Raw genomic sequence first — 18,353 nt, forward strand, 5'->3', positions numbered from 1 at the left:
ATTGTGATTATCCAGCATAGGTCTGTAAGCTACTAGTACTAGTAGATCTACTCCCACTCTGGGTAGAATGAGCAAGTAAATCTCTGGCAACGGTGTGCTTTCTATCAGTCCCCATAATGGCTAGCCCTGACAAGGTAAAGACTGAGTGAAACTCGTTTTCCATTCGAGAGCAGAATTAGAATTCTTCAAGTGCGGTTCTGACCTTTTTTTCAGACCCACGACAAGAAGAAATTGAATGGGTTTATGTCCGAATTGTTGCGATGCTCAACAGTCAAGGTAAGAAAACGCGAAATGACGGGTACATAATTGAACTCGGCAGCCCCGGTGTGTATTTATCAACATCGTGCAGTGATCTGGCTGAGTAATCGTGTCAATTTTATTGTCAGTTCCATTACGTTTTCTCTCTTTCAGTGTTCAAACTGACTCTTTCAGTGTTGTGGAGTTGAGAGAGCTGAAAATGACTAGTACTAGTAGTAGTGCAGAATGCATCACGATACTATGTTCATCTTTTTCCGTGTGTTGGAGACAGAAGTGTTTTTTTATCATTGTTTATTTATATTTAAATAACCGACGAGGAGACAACAGTCGTAAAATAGCAATGAAAAATATCAATTGTGCACTCATAATCATGTATAAACAATTAATATGAAACAATTCCAGAACGTTTTCGTGTGACCATCATCAGTGGAACATCGTCACATTGTTCACACGCACTCACAGCTGCCACATTCATCTACTGCTACCATTCTCAGATACACTGCAAAGGTTCACACTACACGCGTTATGCATAACCGCTAGCTGTGCTGCATTCTCACGCTTCTTTTCATGTTACTCTAGCTATATAACTGGTTGTTTTAGTGATTCTTACTATGTGACGATGTTCCACTGATGATGGTCACACGAAAACGTTCTGGAATTGTTTCATATTAATTGTTTATACATGATTATGAGTGCACAATTGATATTTTTCATTGCTGTTTATTTATATACAAGTATTTTCAGTTTAATAGATGAAAAACCTTATACACACCATTCTCAAATGTACCTTGAAATGTTTTTCAAATAGGATGGGATATTCGATGGAGCCCCATTCGAAATACAGTACACAGTTATTGTACTGTATTACATGCTACCAAGAGTACGTAATCAAGAGGCGAGGGTGCAGCTCTTGAGCTGCGATGGACTCTCCCACGACAGAATTTTTTATTGTGTCTTTTTTACATTTCGGAAACTTCACTTCTCAATTCCAAACTCCAAAAACGGTCTCTTCACTGCGATTCAAATTCAAATTTACATACACCGGAATGTGTAAATGGCTGCGTTGGAGTTTGCGGACAATTAGAAAAGTGGGTCTTTTTTGGCAGGTTTATGATCAAGTGCGTATGGTCATGTAGATCGGGTTCATTAGATTTAGGAAGCATGGATCTACCGTCCGTTGTTCTGCTTCGTTTACCGTAGCTGTGATCTACAAGTTCTTTGCACTTTTGATCTCTGGCTACGCATGATGGCATCAGCGAACCAAATGACAGAAAACGACGGATGCCGTAAAAATTCTACTGTAGGCTTTGGGCGCGTTTGGTTGGTACGATCTAGAACAGGATTCACCAGAACAGCGCGTTTGGTTGGGACTGTACCTGTTCTGGGTCGGCCAGAACATATTCTGCTTGCTCCAGCCTCGAGGCCGGAGCAGACCGAGCAGTTTCACTTTTTCACAGTGAAACCTGGCGGGAACATCGATTTTGGTCCCAAATGATCACGTGCAAACGCTTTTGGGTTGGACTCGTCGTACCGTACACAGTGACCCATACACATTTTGAAGAATGCACCAAGTTTGGCATATTTTTCACAAAAAATGTGCTCTGTTTCTGGAGTACCGTTTGGTTGACATGAGGCTGCTCCATGTGCACCAGCTGTTCGATCCTGTTCTAGATCGTACCAACCAAACGCGCCCTTAGCAGTTGTCAAGTTGCACACTCTTTACTCTTGATGCTACAAGGTGTAGCACGGGGTACGGGGTGCACCCGCAAGGTCACAGGCTGAGGTGACACTGTAAGCACTGCTGTATCATGTTGTCATTTTCACTGTTGCTCTACGGTGTAGGGATTTTTACACTTCACTTTGCACCCCCGCGGCCGCGAAGAGCTACTGTTGTGTGTCAAAAACCAGGTATGGTATATTGTTGTATTCCCAGTTTGCACATGCCTGTCTGTCTAACTATCTCACCATGGTATGTCCTAGGTGCACAGGGCTCTGGCTTTTACCACTTTGCACACCCACCTCACATTGATGTGCATATGCAAGTGTTGTTTCTGCCCTGGCTTTTACCGCTTTGCACACCCACCTCACATTGATGTGTGTATGCAAGTGTTGTTTCTGCCCTGGCTTTTACCACTTTGCACACCCACCTCACATTGATGTGCATATGCAAGTGTTGTTTCTGCCCTGGCTTTTACCGCTTTGCACACCCACCTCACATTGATGTGTGTATGCAAGTGTTGTTTCTGCCCTGGCTTTTACCGCTTTGCACGCCCACCTCACATTGATGTGCACATGCAAGTGTTGTTTCTGCCCTGGCTTTTACCGCATATATGCAAGTGTTGTTTCTGCCCGACGTGTGAAACTCATCCGTGCATGGTATGTCACTGCCCAAGCAGTAAAACATTTTTGAAATAAGCACTGGTATCACTCTTGTCTCTCCTGTTCAACCACTTCATACACTGGATCCACAGTGTAGAGCCACATCAGTTGTGTTGTTCCTCGCAGTCTCAGTGCATGGAACACACTGTTACTGTCAGCGGTTCTGTCTACAACAAGTCACTGTGTGTGCGCATGCAGGGTGCTTGGATGCCGTGTTGCAGTGCACCAGGAATGGTGGGCGTGTGTACTCATCCGGCATGTAAAAGAATGTTGTGAACAGCTGGGCGAGCCAAGTTGTTCTCTGTTTTACTTGATTGGCCTGCTCTTCACCCGCACTCTGCATCGCCCTACCGTGTGTCTTTTTTGCAGCCCATTGGTTTCAGTTGCCCGTCGTCTGCCAGTGGATCGCTGAACAGTAGCTATGAAGGTCAGGCACTTTCATCACTGCCACGAAATGAGTAAGGCGCTATGTACCTCCTCCGTATGTACATTTTCTTATTGTGCTCGAAGTGCTGACGCCATGTTAACTCTCTCCATATTGCTACTCCTAGTGTCTGGCAGCTTTCATTGTTGTGTTTGTACATGTTTTTTTTCGTGGTGGTGGGGGGGGGGGGGGGAAGAGCAATGTACGAGTTCTAATTCCAGTGTACAGACTTGGTTTTGTGATTTGGTTTACTGTGATAATATTATGTTGGTTGCAGTGCCTTGTATGGATGGTTGATGACAATTGTAGTCTTTCACGTCAACTTTAGTGTTCACCTTATTGCTTGTATACTTTTGTATTCTCTATGTGTGCGTCTGTGTTTCTATGTGTGTATCTGTGTTTCTATGTGTGTGTCTGTGTGCGTTTGTAGGCAGTCACTTCTGTTGTCTACTCACACGCAGAAAAGGTATGGTTATTACTTATTAGTATCGGTGGTGCTATGTGCATTGATCGATTCCTGGCTGCTAAATTGGATTTTGACAAATCTAGCTTCGGAGCACTGTCGACTCATCGCAGATGTTTGGCTTGATTGAAAACTAATAATTTATATCCTGGTTCACTCCAAGCTACAATATGCAATGTGGATGCCTAACACAATGTACCCACCTATTGCCTGCGGCTAACTCCAAACTAGCCTGCTACGTGTCACGATCGTTGGCTATCATTTTAGCTGTGTACATCATGTCGTGTGTGTGAGTGTGTGTGTGTGTGCGTGTGTGTGTGTGTGTGTGTGTGTGTGTGTGTGTGTGTGTGTAGGTGCATGTGTGCCCGCAAGACGCCCAATGTTGTGGTGCAGATGATTCTTCATGACCAGTGTGAAGATCAATGTTTCACTTTGATTTGTGTACATCACAGGCTGAGTGGGTTTGGTTTCATCGATGTCGGTCTGCCACCTGCAAGTCCCTCGGAGAGAGAAATGTTCCCTGTGGTGAGGACTATAGCGAACATATACGAGAGTATGGTGTGTTGTACTTTGGGTGCATTGTTTCAGACTCCAAATACCGTGTTCGCACCGCTCTTTTGGTATTAATGAAGTGGTGCCCATCAATCACGGCTGTTATGCATGCATAATCCAGCGACATTATGTACGGTACGACATTTTCCCGTCGCCCCAGTGATCCATGATGCTGTCGTACGCGACCTTGCTGCCTTTTTCAAATCTCTGGAAATATTCGGCAAGGTTTCGCCTATGTTTCTGTCGATTCCAGCCGTTTTCTACGCTGGATTCGCGAAGTCTAAGCGAATTCACCTTCCTGCCTTCAAGCTGCGCATGCAGATATTTTGATCGTCAAAATGCGCAATGGGAAAGTGAAGTTACGATCTTTTTCGTTTCGTTCTTCCTCGTCGTGCCGGCCATTGGTGTTTATCAGAATTGGCTCACATTCGAGGCTTCCTCCTAAGGGGTGCAGAATTTTTGGCAGCCTTCACGCCAATTTTCATTGAAAGGTTTGTCCTTTTCCTACGTCGTAGTTATATTTTCATTGCCGCCCAGATTATCGTTTTCGTGCCCAAGTCGATTTGCGTGGCGTACTTGGACGTCAATTGCAAGTGTTTGCTGATATATGCAGGACGAGTGGAGGTGTGTTCTCCTGCCTCAATTTCTAACGAAGACCCCGGTTTCGTCCGCCATAGGAGGGATCCGTGCATGCTTCGTTCTGGATGTTAGCAAGATCAAATCAGACATGCATCCAATGAACATTTTTTGAAATTCATGCTTTCGAAATGTATGTAGAAACAGGACATTGTGTGGAGATTTTAAATGTCAGAGATGCAAGATTCCCCATCTGTCTGAGGCCTTACGTGTAGACACATAGGCATGGGTTTTTTGTATTACTAGTGTTACTGCAGATTTAGGCCACGCACAATGTAGTCTTTCGACGATCCTGCTGAAAAGCACACACTTGCATGCGTAAAGACCATACTGAAATACTTCAAGTAATTGAACAACAACAAACGACAACCATGATGCAGCTTATATTATATCTTGCACTACATCAGCACTAAGCACAGCATGGCACTCAGGACAGGGCCGCAGCCGCTGGTGATGGCCGTACCCGGTTTTACCACTCTCGGCGTTCATGATAATTACATGTAACATGTTCAATATGCAAATGATTATGTAGAACACTAATAGGCTATCCTCGTACACTCCTCACTAGAGTCCCTCCTAAACTGCTTTCTCCTTTAGTGAGGACTACTGGACAAGCTGCATTATGCAGAGTATCTGTTGCTACCGGATTGTGTAGCCGAAACAACCAGGTTATTATTCTGATGCGAATAAGATACACAGCATCACACATCTTCATGGCCGTGCCATTCCTATGGAGCTGGCTCAGGGCTTGATGGCAATGCAGTTCACCTGCTGAATTGACAGATGTCCATGAATTCATTTTAAAATAACAAGTCGGTCAAGTGAGAATTCAAGTCGGCAGGAATAGCGCAAGCTCCCACGTAGGGAGCAACACACAATTCCCCAAGTATCGCCGAAATCGCATCAACCTCTTCTTCACATTAATTACAATACGGCGAATTAAATCAAAGCTGTAAGAAGCTAAATAATTCTGTGACTTGAAACAAGCATTGATAGAAGAATAACACCTATAGCAGGTCCATGTGCTGTAAAAGTTGGAGACTGGAAGATATCCTCTATTTGTACACTAACAACACCAACATGGAAGCGTTGCGGGCAACCAACTCCGCCATGCTATGACACTTGATGATGTATTGTGGTACTTTGCTTATCACTGCAAGCCCACTGGTTGACTTGATCATCATCCATTGCTTCTTTCATGACGAGGATCAGCAGTGCAACTGTGGCAATAAATATCACCGCCTCCAATGCCGCACTTATTGGAGGAGCACATTCTACTGGAAATGAAACACTTCAATGTTCAGTTAGTGCTGATCTGGAATAGTATGGAGAGTAGGGTGGTGAAGGGTTACCCGCAAATTCAACATCCTTGCCGATGAGCACTGTGGAGCATGTGCAATGCAGAAACTGCTGTCCAATAGTATACAGAATCTGATTTCCAGCAATCCTAAAATCCTCACATTGATCCCAAGGTGAAGAGCACACGCATGAAGAGACGTACATGTAGCTGCTATGTCATCAACTTTGCGTTGAGAGAGTAGCAGACGATCGAATTCTATCCTTCTCCTTCTCCAAGATGAATTGCAATCAGTCTAACGATTTATTTGTGCTCTTTTCTTATCCACGGAAATCTGGCTGTAAGCTGTCCTCAGGGGAGAACATGTACTAGAATAAGAGCAGTGGGGTTCCATCTGTTCACGTCATGATGGTAGTGAGTCAAGCAAACGTGCCCCCTTCTTGTTCCGAAGTTTCAAACACAACTAATTCCATGATGCACTACATTACTAGAATTTATTACACTGCATCGTCTTGAAAACAATTCCTGTATTGACTCCAGGACATACTAACTTCAGTACTTCGCCGAAGGGAGGCTTCCAGGTCTTGGTAGACTTATTTTCCTCCAGCATGGCCTCATACGAGCTCTCCAAAGCACGAATCCATCGCCCCCAAAACAAAAACTTTCTTCGATAAATTTGAAAAATGTGCGGAAAGACTGCACGCGTCGGCACGCTGTGCGTACGCGAGCTGTTGCGATGCGGGTTGCTACGGTACGGCGCCATATTGATAAATGTCGCACTCGGAACAGCCGTGCAATGTTGGTAGTCAGATCGGAGTGTACACATTCTGTTGACGGTACCTAACTGTGCTTTATCATTATGCTACACGTACTAATTTTTATTTCTCGGCTGTTTCAGGAACACAACTCCACACTGTTTCTGCTCGCATGCTACCAGCGCTACAACTGTCCGTACGTCTGGGTAAGTGTTGTCTATTATCTGCCATGCAGAGTGAAACTCTGTCTCGCATGTGTATCTACACACCTGCATGCAATTGCCCTCTGCTAACGAGGTCTGCTTTTAGTTTTGCTGCTGTAGCGGCTGCTGTTGTTGTTGTTGTTGTTGTTATTGTTGTTGTTGTTGTTGTTGCTGTTGTTGCTGTTGTTGCTGCTGTTGTTGCTGTTGTTGTTGCTGCTGTTGTTGTTGTTGTTGTTGTTGTTGTTGTTGTTGTTGTTGTTGTTGTTGTTGTTGTTGTTGTTGTTGTTGTTGTTGTTGTTGTTGTTGTTGTTGTTGTTGTTGTTGTTGTTGTTGTTGTTGTTGTTGTTGTTGTTGTTGTTGTTGTTGTTGTTGTTGTTGTTGTTGTTGTTGTTGTTGTTGCTGCTGTTGTTGTTGCTGTTGGTGGTGGTGGTGGTGGTGTCCCATGACCTTTGAGATAGGGCTGATACTTATTAAGTTTACCTGCGCCCACAGCTCACAAAGAGCCACAGAGAGACAGCGAGACAGAGGCGGAGACACAGAGAGAGAGACACACACACACACACATACACAGAAAGAGAGAGAGACAGAGAGAGGAGCAGGGCCGGAGGCAGCTTCTGTGGAGCGGTGCGGCCGAAGGGCCATCTTTATGGGGGTCTGGGGGTCCTCCCCCAGAAAATTTTTGGAATTTAGACGGCAAATCCTGCACTCTGGGCGACTCCCTGTACAAAATCATACATCGAAACTTTTTCTCCCCGGTTTTGGACGTTCCACGGCCACGTGGACCGACTTTTTGGGATTTTTTTTTGGTACGGCCATGGCCTGAGTGGCCATGGGAAGTATGGAGACAGTGTTCATATGCAGCTACCGAGACCAGTGATGCATGTCCAGTATGGATTGTATACGGGGAAAAGCATGAGTGGGGAGCAATGTGTGTATGCAGGGTTCAGTAGAGTGTGATATTGCACGTGTGGAAAGGAGTGCGCAGGGAGGAAACCATGTATATGCATGGTCACGGAACTATGGGAAGCGGCATCCCAACATGTTAAGTAATCTGTTTGTGTGCACCTCTGGCTGGTACTGGTCACGATGTGCATTGCATGATTCATTGTGTTGTGATGGCATTGCTTTTTGAAATACTTTGCTTTGTCTAGGTTCGATCTGATCATGAAAGGCTTGTCCGCTTGAGTGGTAGTGGGCATGGCAAAGGCAAGGAGGACAATCCCCTGAAGCTACGCGCAACAAGTCGTTGGTTGGACACAGGTGGGTTTGAATGCTGCAGTGAGTGCGTTCGATTATGCCCGCGAATCGATTCGCGCAATTCACATCACCCCATGTCAATAGGGTGAATGGATTCCGAATGGATTCCAGGGCTCATGACATGAAAATCGAACAACTTGAATGCACTTGAATCGATTCAAGTGCGTAATCGAACGCAGCCAGTGTGTGTCTGCATGGCACTGTGTTTAAAGAGATACACACACTGTTCTTTCTAAGTCCTCGCCAACCTGCTGAACACTGTTGGTGGCTATCAGGCGGGTATGGGTTAGAATGACCAATTTCAACCATGGTTGTAGTCCAAGTTCCTCTGCTTTGCATCAATGCACAGAGGACTGTCTATGTTGAAGTAGTAGGTTCGCCAACCCAGGCTGAACCCCCGTCCAGAGGAGGAAGTATAGCTCACCATTGTGATCACCTATTCTCACTGCGATGTGTGTGTGTGTGGTTGTTTGGGATACGTGTGTGCGTATATGTGGCTATGTTTGGTTTATTTCAGTCATTCATCCATGGGATATCATGGGTGAAGTGATTCAGTTGTCTATGCAGCCCTGTCCTTCCAATCCGTTTGCTGTGGATTTTGAGTACTTTGAAGATCTGCCCATGGACGAGTGTGTATTGGCTACAGGAGCAATGGCCAACTTCTTGCGTAAAATATTGCTCACCAGGCACCACTCGTATGATCACAAAGGTAGGCGTCGCTTGCCATTGTCTTTGAAGTACTGTTTTTTCTTTCTTCTGTCATTTCTCAGTGTTGGAAGTTGGGCAGCAAACCTGTTCAGCACGAAGGACGTAATAATACGTCATTCAGAATGCCACTGCACCACGGAGAACATATTATTACGTCCTGAGTGTACATCGCGCACATAAGCGATTTGCCTGGACCGCGTGCGTTCAAACTATTGCAACTCAGTCAATTTTTGGTCGATTCTCACGATCGAAATAAGTATCTGGAAGAGAAAACTCTCAGCTTGCGATAGAAACAATCGCCGAAGCGATACGACCCCGGGTTGTTGAGATATGCGACTCGACGCAGCAAATTCAAAGAGAATTTTTGCGCAGTCTTCAGAACGCATATTTTGCATTTTCGATCATTTTTGCGCTACCTGCTGCCATGGAAACTAGATTTAAATGATGGTGGTGGATCTCGGGAGCCCTAAAAAAATTGAGCTTGATATGAGCAAGGAGGGCGAAAGGGCAGCTGAGGATTTGGTCTCTTGCCCGTGCTCAAGTCTGTTGAGCACGTGGGTGAAGTTGGCCAGACTGTAGCATGGGGTTTGGTTTCGCTCCGAGCTGAGTTTGGAACTATTTTGTTCCTCGTCTCAAGACCTTTCCAGGAAGCTCAAGATCGTGGAATTCGTCCATTCCAAGGGAAGGTAAAGTTATCGATCCTTGAACAGGTAGTACTTTCATAGGAAAAGCGTAACTTTTGCAGGTGTTGACGTGGGACGGCATTCAGGTAGCGTCGTGCTCAAAAGGTTAATTGTATACCATTTTGACACGTTGTTTTTCCTTCCCTCCCCCCCCCCCCCCACACACACACACCACACACTGAGCCAATGAACCTGTGTGGACCACCTGTCACGTCCAGTTTTCTCCACCTCCCCTCCAGGCTACCACTTTATCATCGAGACTGGCCAGGTCTTAAAGCCGAGCATCTCATTTTCTTTTTTCTTCTTTCTTTGTGCTTGTGCAGTTAGCGAGGATCTGAAAAGAATACTGCAGTTGCACTTTTCCGCCATGTTCCAGTACGCATCTGCTCCCAGTGGTGTCGGGAGTCTGGATCAAGCATCTTCTCCCGGTGCATCTTCACAAGCTACAGCCACCCCAGCCCAACCAACTGGCTACTCCGCCACCGCCACTTCTACTAGCTCTTCAACAGCAGCATACCCCATGTCATCATGGAACAGTACAAGCATACCAGCTGCCGCTAGTAGTAGTGCTCCACAGCAGCAGCAGCAACAACAGCAGCAACAGTATATGCCTCAGCCAGTAGCGTACAGTGGCTCTAGCACTGCTTCAGCTGGGTCAGCCGTGCTGCAAGGTGAGACAACACAAACACATGCCCAGGTTGCAGTTATTCCAGGATCTACCGCAGGCAATGTCAGCAATCTGCCTCCGCTAGCTTTCAAGCCACCAGAGACTAAGATGGCGGACTCACCAGAAAAGCCTCTTGCTTACTTCGGCACACCACCATCCGACGACGTTGTGAAGACATTGTATGCGCAACAGGCCATGGCTAACGCACCAGCTCATCACTAGGCACACCTGGGCAACAGCACCTTGCTTGTAAGGTGACTTAGGTCTTCAGCCTGCATGCCACTCATGACTTTTTTGCCTCAGCACAGCACAGCACACACTACGTACACTTCTCCGGTTCTATTGGAAAGCTACACAAGGTGAGTCGTGCTTTATCCACCAGTCATCATGATCATCTTCTGATTTATGCGCGAGCACACGGGCACATGCATTCAAGTTGTTGTAAAGCAAACACTGTATGTGCTATGTAGTATTCATAAGCGAACGCTACCACCCATTAGGTCTTTTTTGCATTCCATATTGCCTAACTCATCTCATCTTTTGTACTTCAGCTGCGCTGCTTCAGCTAAGTAGTGCTTTTCACACACCGCTGGTTTTGTTTTTGCATTTTTCATGTTTAGTTGGTGCTCACAACATTGGCGAAAGATTACTTTCCCCCACAAATTGTCATTACTTTTTCATTCGTCAAGTTCAGCAGACGCCCACGTTTTTTTTAATTGTCTTCATTTATCTTTAATTTTCAACGTGAACTACTACCATACGCAATAGTACGAAATATATTTGCGAGTTCATCAGCAATATCCCAAATATATAGCATAGAGCATTAGAAAGAAAGTGTTCAAGTGAATATTTGTATGTCCAATTTAGGGCCACTGCTCAATATAATCTGCTAAGGTTTCCTAAAGCGCTGATGTGTCCAGCTGAAATTTGTATGCGAAGTGTGTGTGTGTATTCTTGTGATGTGTAGTGAGCCTTCCGTTTGAAAGCAGAAATAGAAAGGAGACTGCTCGGCATTCCGGGATTATTAAAAAAATCCTAAACGCGCAATCGTAAAGTGCTAATACTCTTTGCCTGCAGAAATCAATGATCTAACTATGGGTTGCACGTTTTAGTAGTGTGCAATATAATTATAATTATTCTTACAGGAATGAAATGACCTACAGTGTATGAAAAAGTAGTGTCACTGGAATAGGAATGACGGCCTATTAGTGTAATAGTTTGTGTAGTTGTCCACCAATGTACCGCCAAGATGCCGAGGAGTCGGAAAGTACGACATTTGGAACCATACTGGAGGTTGATGCTGACACTCAACATGCCTATTTTGATCATGGACTGGTGCTCAGTGCCTTCTGCCGAAACGGCTCCAGCCATGCAAGGAATGCCTCGACAAGGTCCGACTGGTAGTCATTGGTAACGGCATAGACAGTGCGGATGCCGCGCTGGTTGGCAATGGCGACGTAGCCACGCGTCTGCACGGGAATACAGTGGCACCTGTGCACAGGCCAGGGTGTTGTAACTGTGTCCCCCACTCGGTACAGACCCTGTGGCTCCAGGCTGTAAGTGCTCTGCAAGCGTAGCACTACGTCAATGTCTGATGACCCATTGAACACAACACCTTGAAGGCCACCAATCAGCACTGAACATACGGAATGGACGCAAAGCAGGAAATAAAAATCAGTTAAAGCATAATAAATTGAGAATAGGAAGGTGTGAGTTGGTAAAACTAATTTAACCTTAGTGGCAGTACGTGTTACAAACTCAAACTTTCTCGACAAGTTGTTCTGGAAGTGAATACTTGTTACTTTTATAAGGACACAAAAATGCTATCATAGTCTCAATTTTATCATACATACACCATTGGAAGTTACAACTAAATACAAGGTTTTACCTAGCATGAAGGACTCACCTGTTTGCCGCTTCCTGATAGCCCGCTTGAGAGTGCGCTTTGTGACTGCATTCTCCTGACAAGCTCTGTGGATGGGCGGCAAATACTGCGCTGGCGGCGCGGAAGTATGGCTAGGGGGTGCTGGCGTCGACACGTCCTCTTCCGCTGAGGTCTGCAGCATCACCCGACGGCACCGGTGGTTGACAACGGCGCGGCAGTGAGATGGCGAATAGAAAGAGTGGCGGGCCCTCGGCGCCTTGACGTCGCTGTTCTTGCGGATAACTTCAAGCATTGTCATGCTCTCAACTTCCTCTATTTCCTACAGGATGCATCAGCAATAGAACACCATTAAAAGAGAGAGAAAATGATAATCTCAAATTCTTAATTCTCAAATCTGCGGAGAGGCACGGCCATTTGCCTACATGTGCATGTTCATGATATCTACCAGAAAAAGGTGTCATCAATTTCACGCTACGCAGAATACATCACTGCGCAGTATTTCCCATGTAGACGTCTGGTTTGAAGCATCTCCACATTCCAACTACAGTCGACCTACCCTTATAACGATATTTGCGTCACACCAAGAAATATTGTTATAAGGGTAATATTGTTATAGGGGTAACTGGTTCATTTCATACACATACGTCATAATGCATGAATTCTGTTCATTTTTTGCATTCTTCATAGCGTAAAAAAAACTGACGTACATGCACATTATGTGCACAGCAAGGTGCCCACGGGTGCCCCCATTGCATTTCGTCATGTCCCCGCGACTTATCAAGTGAAGCTTGCCCTACCTAGATAGTGGGCTCTACATGTTGCCTGCTAGATATTGTTATAAAATGGAAAATGTCGATTGGTCAGCCCTTTTTATATCGTTATAGGGGTAATATCGTTATAGCAATATTGTTATAGAGGTAAGGCATTGTATAGACAAGTCAATGGAGTGGTTTGGTTTGGCAGAAAAATATCGTTATAAGTGTAATATCGTTATAGAGGTTATCGTTGTAAGGGTAGGTCGACTGTATCTGACCGATGATGATGTATGATAATACTGTACACTGGCAGGCGTAGAATTCTACTCACCTGTCGTGTCATGATGTTCTCGTACCAATAGCGATCACCGTCACGAACTCGCAAGAAGTTCGACATCAGGTTCCTGAGCACAAACACACCGGGGACGCAAGATGGATGACTTAGATGCCGCTGATAGTATGACTTGAAAACCCAATGGTCTAGATGGGTATAGACGAAGCTAATTGCATACCTCAAGAAGGCCTGGAAGCAATTTACTCAGCAATTTCAGCAATTTAAAGTTGTACGAAGGCAACATGCTATAGAGACCTTCAAGGTGAATGATAGCAACAGCCACCATGCCCAGTCTGTTTGTGCTCATCGTAACTTGTTACACACGTCTCAGTTTCAACTCACCGGTAGAAAGTCGGCCCCACTGCCGATTCGCGGTGCATCTTATCCTCAGCAAGCCCACCAACCCACACATCAATATCGTCTACTGTCGGGTAGACTGAGCTCAACGCCGCAACCACCTGTGGATCATGTGAGATCTCGTCGAATGAGGCAACTCCTGCAGGAAACACGCACAGTTGTAGCTTGTCAGTGTGAAGAAAGGTAAAGAGTTTCACCTCCACTCAGCGTAGACGGAAGGGCTGCCACTTAGCACTATGTTGACCAAGCTAGTGGATGTACACTTAGCTACTTAGCCAGTACATAATGATGCACCCCACAGCAACACCTGTCTGTTAGGATGATGTTGTAGCAAGGGTCTAGATTGTCACAAACCAACAGTGCCAGCTAGTAAAGTAAATCTCTTCACTCGACTCCTTGTAATGCAATCGCTGGTGACTTACTTGGCAATCCCAGGCCTTCTCGGACTGTGTTGTAGTCTGGCAGACCATGATCTCTACCACGCTGAATGTTCAATGATGCTAGATCCATACCCGGGTGGCGGTTGCGGTGATCGCGCGGAAACAGCAAATTCCTCATCTCATCGATCATCTACGTTGGACAGATAGGAATGTGCAATCCATACGCGCAATTTATCTCCATTTCTTTGACACCAGTTGTAACGGGAAAGATCACACAGGCTGCCAGAGCGTATAATTCAACAAATGGAACAGCATGCATTTTGAGTGACAGTGTAGCGACGGCATCACAATGAGCCACCATTGGGAGTATGGGTACACACGGATGTAGATGGCGCCATTGTTTGTCAGTTTCCACAGCCAGTTGCAAGTGAGATGAATAGGAAGAAATAGCTCTGGCTCCTTCCTGGGAGACTGTACCTTCGAATCCACCTTCTGAGCCCGTTGGAAAATTGATCCTAGAAGCAAAGGTTCCATGCCACCGTTGCGCAACAATCGTTCCGGAGCGAAGTAAGCCTCTCTCAACAGCAGATGACCACCTTTCGCTACCCAGCCATCCTCGGTGAGCCTCCAAAGATGGGTGTTGACTTGAGAATGTCCAAATCTATAACCACCAAGAGTCACAGAGTGCAAACACAACACATTCTGCTATTTAAAGCTCGGTGTGTGGGTCCCGCATGCAGATGCTTATGTTAGGTACTACAAGTCTATCCTGAGGCTGAGACCCCCTCGTTTAAGTAGATGATCACCAGGCCCACATCCTGCCACCATTCACAAGTTGAGTCGATGTACAGCACTATTCACACACACACACACACACACACACACACACACACACACACACACACACACACACACACACACAGACGCACACACACACGCACACACAGTAGAAGATCAATTCATCTAGTTTTATACCACATCACACTTAGCCATGAATCCTAGATTGGTCCCACATAGGCAGCATATGCCCCATTGAAACACCTATTCTAGCAAAATCTACATTCACACGCAGCTTAAAAATACCGTTCTCAAGACAGAATTGACATACCGGAAAGATGCGGTGGCAAACACATTGCTCACTTCGGGCTGAACGTCTGCCTTGTAGCCAGTGTAAGCAGGCACGTCCCTGCCAAATATGGCGGGAAGGTATTCACGGTAGGTGATGGCCTGCAGCTCAGCTATGACAATGCGCCGGGCATACTGGAAGACTTCCTCGTCGCTTGCCTGCACAGGGATACAGCATGTTGAAATCACATCTACATGTACATCTACGGTAGGGTGTTGGGACTATTGGAGGTGTCTTGCGCAATACCTTAACACTGCAGACTGTGTATTTTTATATGACTGGCCAGGCCACCTTCAGCTGCTCCTACCAGTTACACAAGGAGTGCAAAGCTAGAGAGAGGAGTTGATTGCAAGACTAGTATTTATTCCTCTTGTCCACATTATACAACCATCAACACACCCACCTTTAATACTGGACAGTAATTATTGCAGGCTCTTTTCAAATGTGACACTCCAGTCCTACTTTAGTGTCACACAAAAATGCATACAGTCTACTGTAGTGGTGTTTGTCTTACATTGGGGTGCGCCGCTCGATAGCGACGGCACAGGCGATTGTGCTCTCTGACAAACAGAGTGTGCAGGGCCATCAAGCCAGGCTGGACATTGCATCTCGTGTCTCCAGCAACCAGCAGCTTGTCTCCCTTACGACCGACGGGGTTATCGTTGGATATGCTGAAGTTGTTCAGCTGGAAATGGCAGGACAGAGAGAGAGAGAGAGGGGGGGGGGGGAATACGTTGTAACGCTAGTCCTTGAGGTACAAAGGCGCGCTTTGTCTGCGTAGACGCCGAGACCTTTAAGGTCGGCAGAGCAGCCTGGCCCCGCCACCACTTCTCGCACACATCTGGGAATATAGTGGACTTTCGTAAAAAAAAAAACACACACACACACATTCTGCTAGTATGACTAACACATGCATGCCAAAAATATGCACCGTCATGTTAAATAGTGAGTGGACAGACTCTGCGGAACGTGAGGATTTGCATCGTACATAACTTCAGTGATAGCTAGCGAAATCCGACCACTCGCTCCAGAACAAGGGTATCTTAAAACTCCAGGTGCAGATAGTGCGCCTGTGATCGGATTTCACTGGCCAACATTGTCTATGTACATGAACGCATACTTGAAAAATGCAGGAAGTACGAGTATAAACAAACAGAAAATGATCCAAGACACATCACCACACATACACGATGGTGATGTGGTGATGTCTAAGCACCACAAAGAGTTCTTACTGGTAACATATCCCCATGCGGAGTCGACTGAACAAGCATCTCGCCACCAACATGGCTTCTTAGGAAAGAATTCCGCTCCTTTGAAGAGCCGTAGACCATGTTACCATCGATGACGCTTGTGATCTTGTTGACTTGCTCCCTGGATCTTGACAGTTCTTTCCCAGAACAGCTGTAAAGTGACCACCAACGAACAGGTAGGTACCAGCGTGAAACAGTGACAACACGTATATCTACTGCTCACTACAGTAGGGTTGAAACTAATATGGCAGCACACAGTTCTGCACATCAGTATGATTGGCTGACCATTGGCAGTCTCTACTGCAACTGAAAGCAAAGTTCAGTCAAGTCCACATCACCGCACCCAAGCACTATGCACATATTATGCACTGTCAATCTGGTGGCTAAGCATGCCTGGCTCTAGATTCTAAAGTGATAGCAACCATAGGCAAAGTACAATACCTCTGTTGGAAGATTGATCTGGTGAATGGCAAGTACTTGCCACCCTCGTCATACACATCAAATGTGAGGTCTCCCTGCAGAAAGATATAGGCAGCAAGACATTCAATATGACCTCCTTCCACAACTAGCACATTGCAGACACTCTAACTGGTACTGGCGTATTTACGTCTCATTAGTAAACTAAACAATAGTGCTGACAAGTGAGATAGGTGATGCCTAATAAAGCTGGCGTGCTGTTGCCTTGGAAATAGTCTTGTAAACTCTTGAGTAAAAAATGCAGGTTTACCACCCGTGACTTTTCTGATGTTAATTTTAACAGCTGGAAAGCCCTGGGTAAACATGTGCAATTGGAAAACCCTGGCAGAACACGAGCAACCGGAAAACCCTGGCTGAACATGTGCACGTTCACTCATAATGCACCATCCACTGACCTTGGGAACGGGTATTGGAAGCCACAATCCAGTCCGAGTAGGTCCAGGATCAGTAGTAGGCAGGGGCGATGTGAAGTCCAAGTCATGCGCGATGAACTGAAGTCAATTCCATGCAGGAAGGAAATAGGGAGTAAGAGCATTAATTTATTGTCACAAGATGCGAGGAACCACACAGTCACTGACATCTATTTGATGCATGTGAATCGTGCAGGTTGAAATGGATGATGCAAAAATGTCAAATAACTGGGAGGAAGAATCTGGGTTCTGAAAAAAAGAATTTACACCAGAGCACAATCCTCCCCCGGGGTATGTAGAATATGCCCTACCTGTCCATACTGCGTGTGCAGATCATTCAGGCCAAGTTCAGTGTACAAAGAATGATCCTGTGAGAGATGCACACGTTGACAGAAAGACAAACAGGAATTAGACTAACAAGTCCAGCCATGCTGTATCGAGTGTGTCCACTGAGATCTCGTCAACGCACACACAGAGAAAGGTAAAGAGAACTGCGTTGCCGTAACAATTAGTTCCATGCACAACCGAACATCAGACAGCACACACAGATCATGTGCTGTCTGATGGACGCTGTAACAAAAACACAGTTTCCACGCAACATAGAGAGACACACTGTATATTTCCAGCGCTTACCAGAACTCGAGAGACCTTACCTGAGCAAAGATTGCATTACTGATCGACCGTGGAGATGGGCGCGTTGAGCCAGATCCGAGAAAGTCATTGGAGAATGGGCAACGTGATTGCGCAGGGCTTTCAGAAATTGCGGCTGATGTCGCGTGTGGACACTGACCAGCCGGGCTGTCAATTCCGTCTGAATATGCTGATGGAAAGTCCCGACGAAGCACACGACTGGATGAACCCCAAAGTGTGTTGTCGAGATTGTTGCTATGTGCATTGAATGGTCTGAACACATCAATGAACACATGTCACAGAAGGCGGAAGGAGATGAAGGGGAAATGTTATTGGCGTTGTAATTGATTTTTCAACTTATAGTATTACCGTAAAAGTCCGTAAATAAGTACCTGCCCGAAAGAAACACCCCCTTCATTCTTTTGGCTCTGTCTGTTGAAGTCAAGTCAAGCCCGATAAACGTACTG

The 18,353-nt window shown here is 45.7% G+C and overlaps 2 protein-coding genes across 2 annotated transcripts in view; one reads left to right on the forward strand and one right to left on the reverse strand.

Moving 5' to 3' along the window:
- On the forward strand, positions 1 to 11,186 carry LOC135831104 (uncharacterized). Its single transcript, XM_065343369.1, has 10 exons — positions 1 to 134; positions 214 to 276; positions 2,101 to 2,166; positions 3,007 to 3,095; positions 3,492 to 3,527; positions 3,977 to 4,049; positions 6,908 to 6,970; positions 8,119 to 8,227; positions 8,742 to 8,933; positions 9,939 to 11,186. Exons 1-10 carry the CDS (start codon positions 117 to 119, stop codon positions 10,502 to 10,504), a joined length of 1,275 nt encoding a protein of 424 aa, XP_065199441.1. The 5' UTR covers positions 1 to 116; the 3' UTR covers positions 10,505 to 11,186.
- The window catches only part of LOC135831094 (uncharacterized), a 20,717-nt gene continuing 13,404 nt past the window's right edge, over positions 11,041 to 18,353 (reverse strand). The window contains exons 17-29 of the mRNA XM_065343355.1: positions 17,910 to 18,159; positions 17,568 to 17,624; positions 17,242 to 17,337; positions 16,811 to 16,884; positions 16,352 to 16,520; positions 15,634 to 15,804; positions 15,102 to 15,277; positions 14,471 to 14,654; positions 14,036 to 14,183; positions 13,599 to 13,752; positions 13,254 to 13,326; positions 12,189 to 12,486; positions 11,041 to 11,918 (exon numbers count right to left, since the gene is read on the reverse strand). Coding sequence (XP_065199427.1) covers positions 11,608 to 11,918; positions 12,189 to 12,486; positions 13,254 to 13,326; positions 13,599 to 13,752; positions 14,036 to 14,183; positions 14,471 to 14,654; positions 15,102 to 15,277; positions 15,634 to 15,804; positions 16,352 to 16,520; positions 16,811 to 16,884; positions 17,242 to 17,337; positions 17,568 to 17,624; positions 17,910 to 18,159 — 2,161 coding nt within the window. The 3' untranslated portion in view covers positions 11,041 to 11,607. The remainder of the gene's footprint in view (positions 11,919 to 12,188; positions 12,487 to 13,253; positions 13,327 to 13,598; positions 13,753 to 14,035; positions 14,184 to 14,470; positions 14,655 to 15,101; positions 15,278 to 15,633; positions 15,805 to 16,351; positions 16,521 to 16,810; positions 16,885 to 17,241; positions 17,338 to 17,567; positions 17,625 to 17,909; positions 18,160 to 18,353) is intronic.

Source organism: Sycon ciliatum, chromosome 1, assembly GCF_964019385.1.
Source record: "Sycon ciliatum chromosome 1, ocSycCili1.1, whole genome shotgun sequence".
NCBI classification, from domain to species: Eukaryota; Metazoa; Porifera; class Calcarea; order Leucosolenida; family Sycettidae; genus Sycon; species Sycon ciliatum.

Coding starts and splice junctions, on each gene's coding strand:
- LOC135831104 (XM_065343369.1), top strand. Junction 4,050..6,907: donor AGAGAGAAATGTTCCCTGTG/GTGAGGACTATA, acceptor CGGCTGTTTCAG/GAACACAACTCCACACTGTT. Junction 8,228..8,741: donor AAGTCGTTGGTTGGACACAG/GTGGGTTTGAAT, acceptor GGTTTATTTCAG/TCATTCATCCATGGGATATC.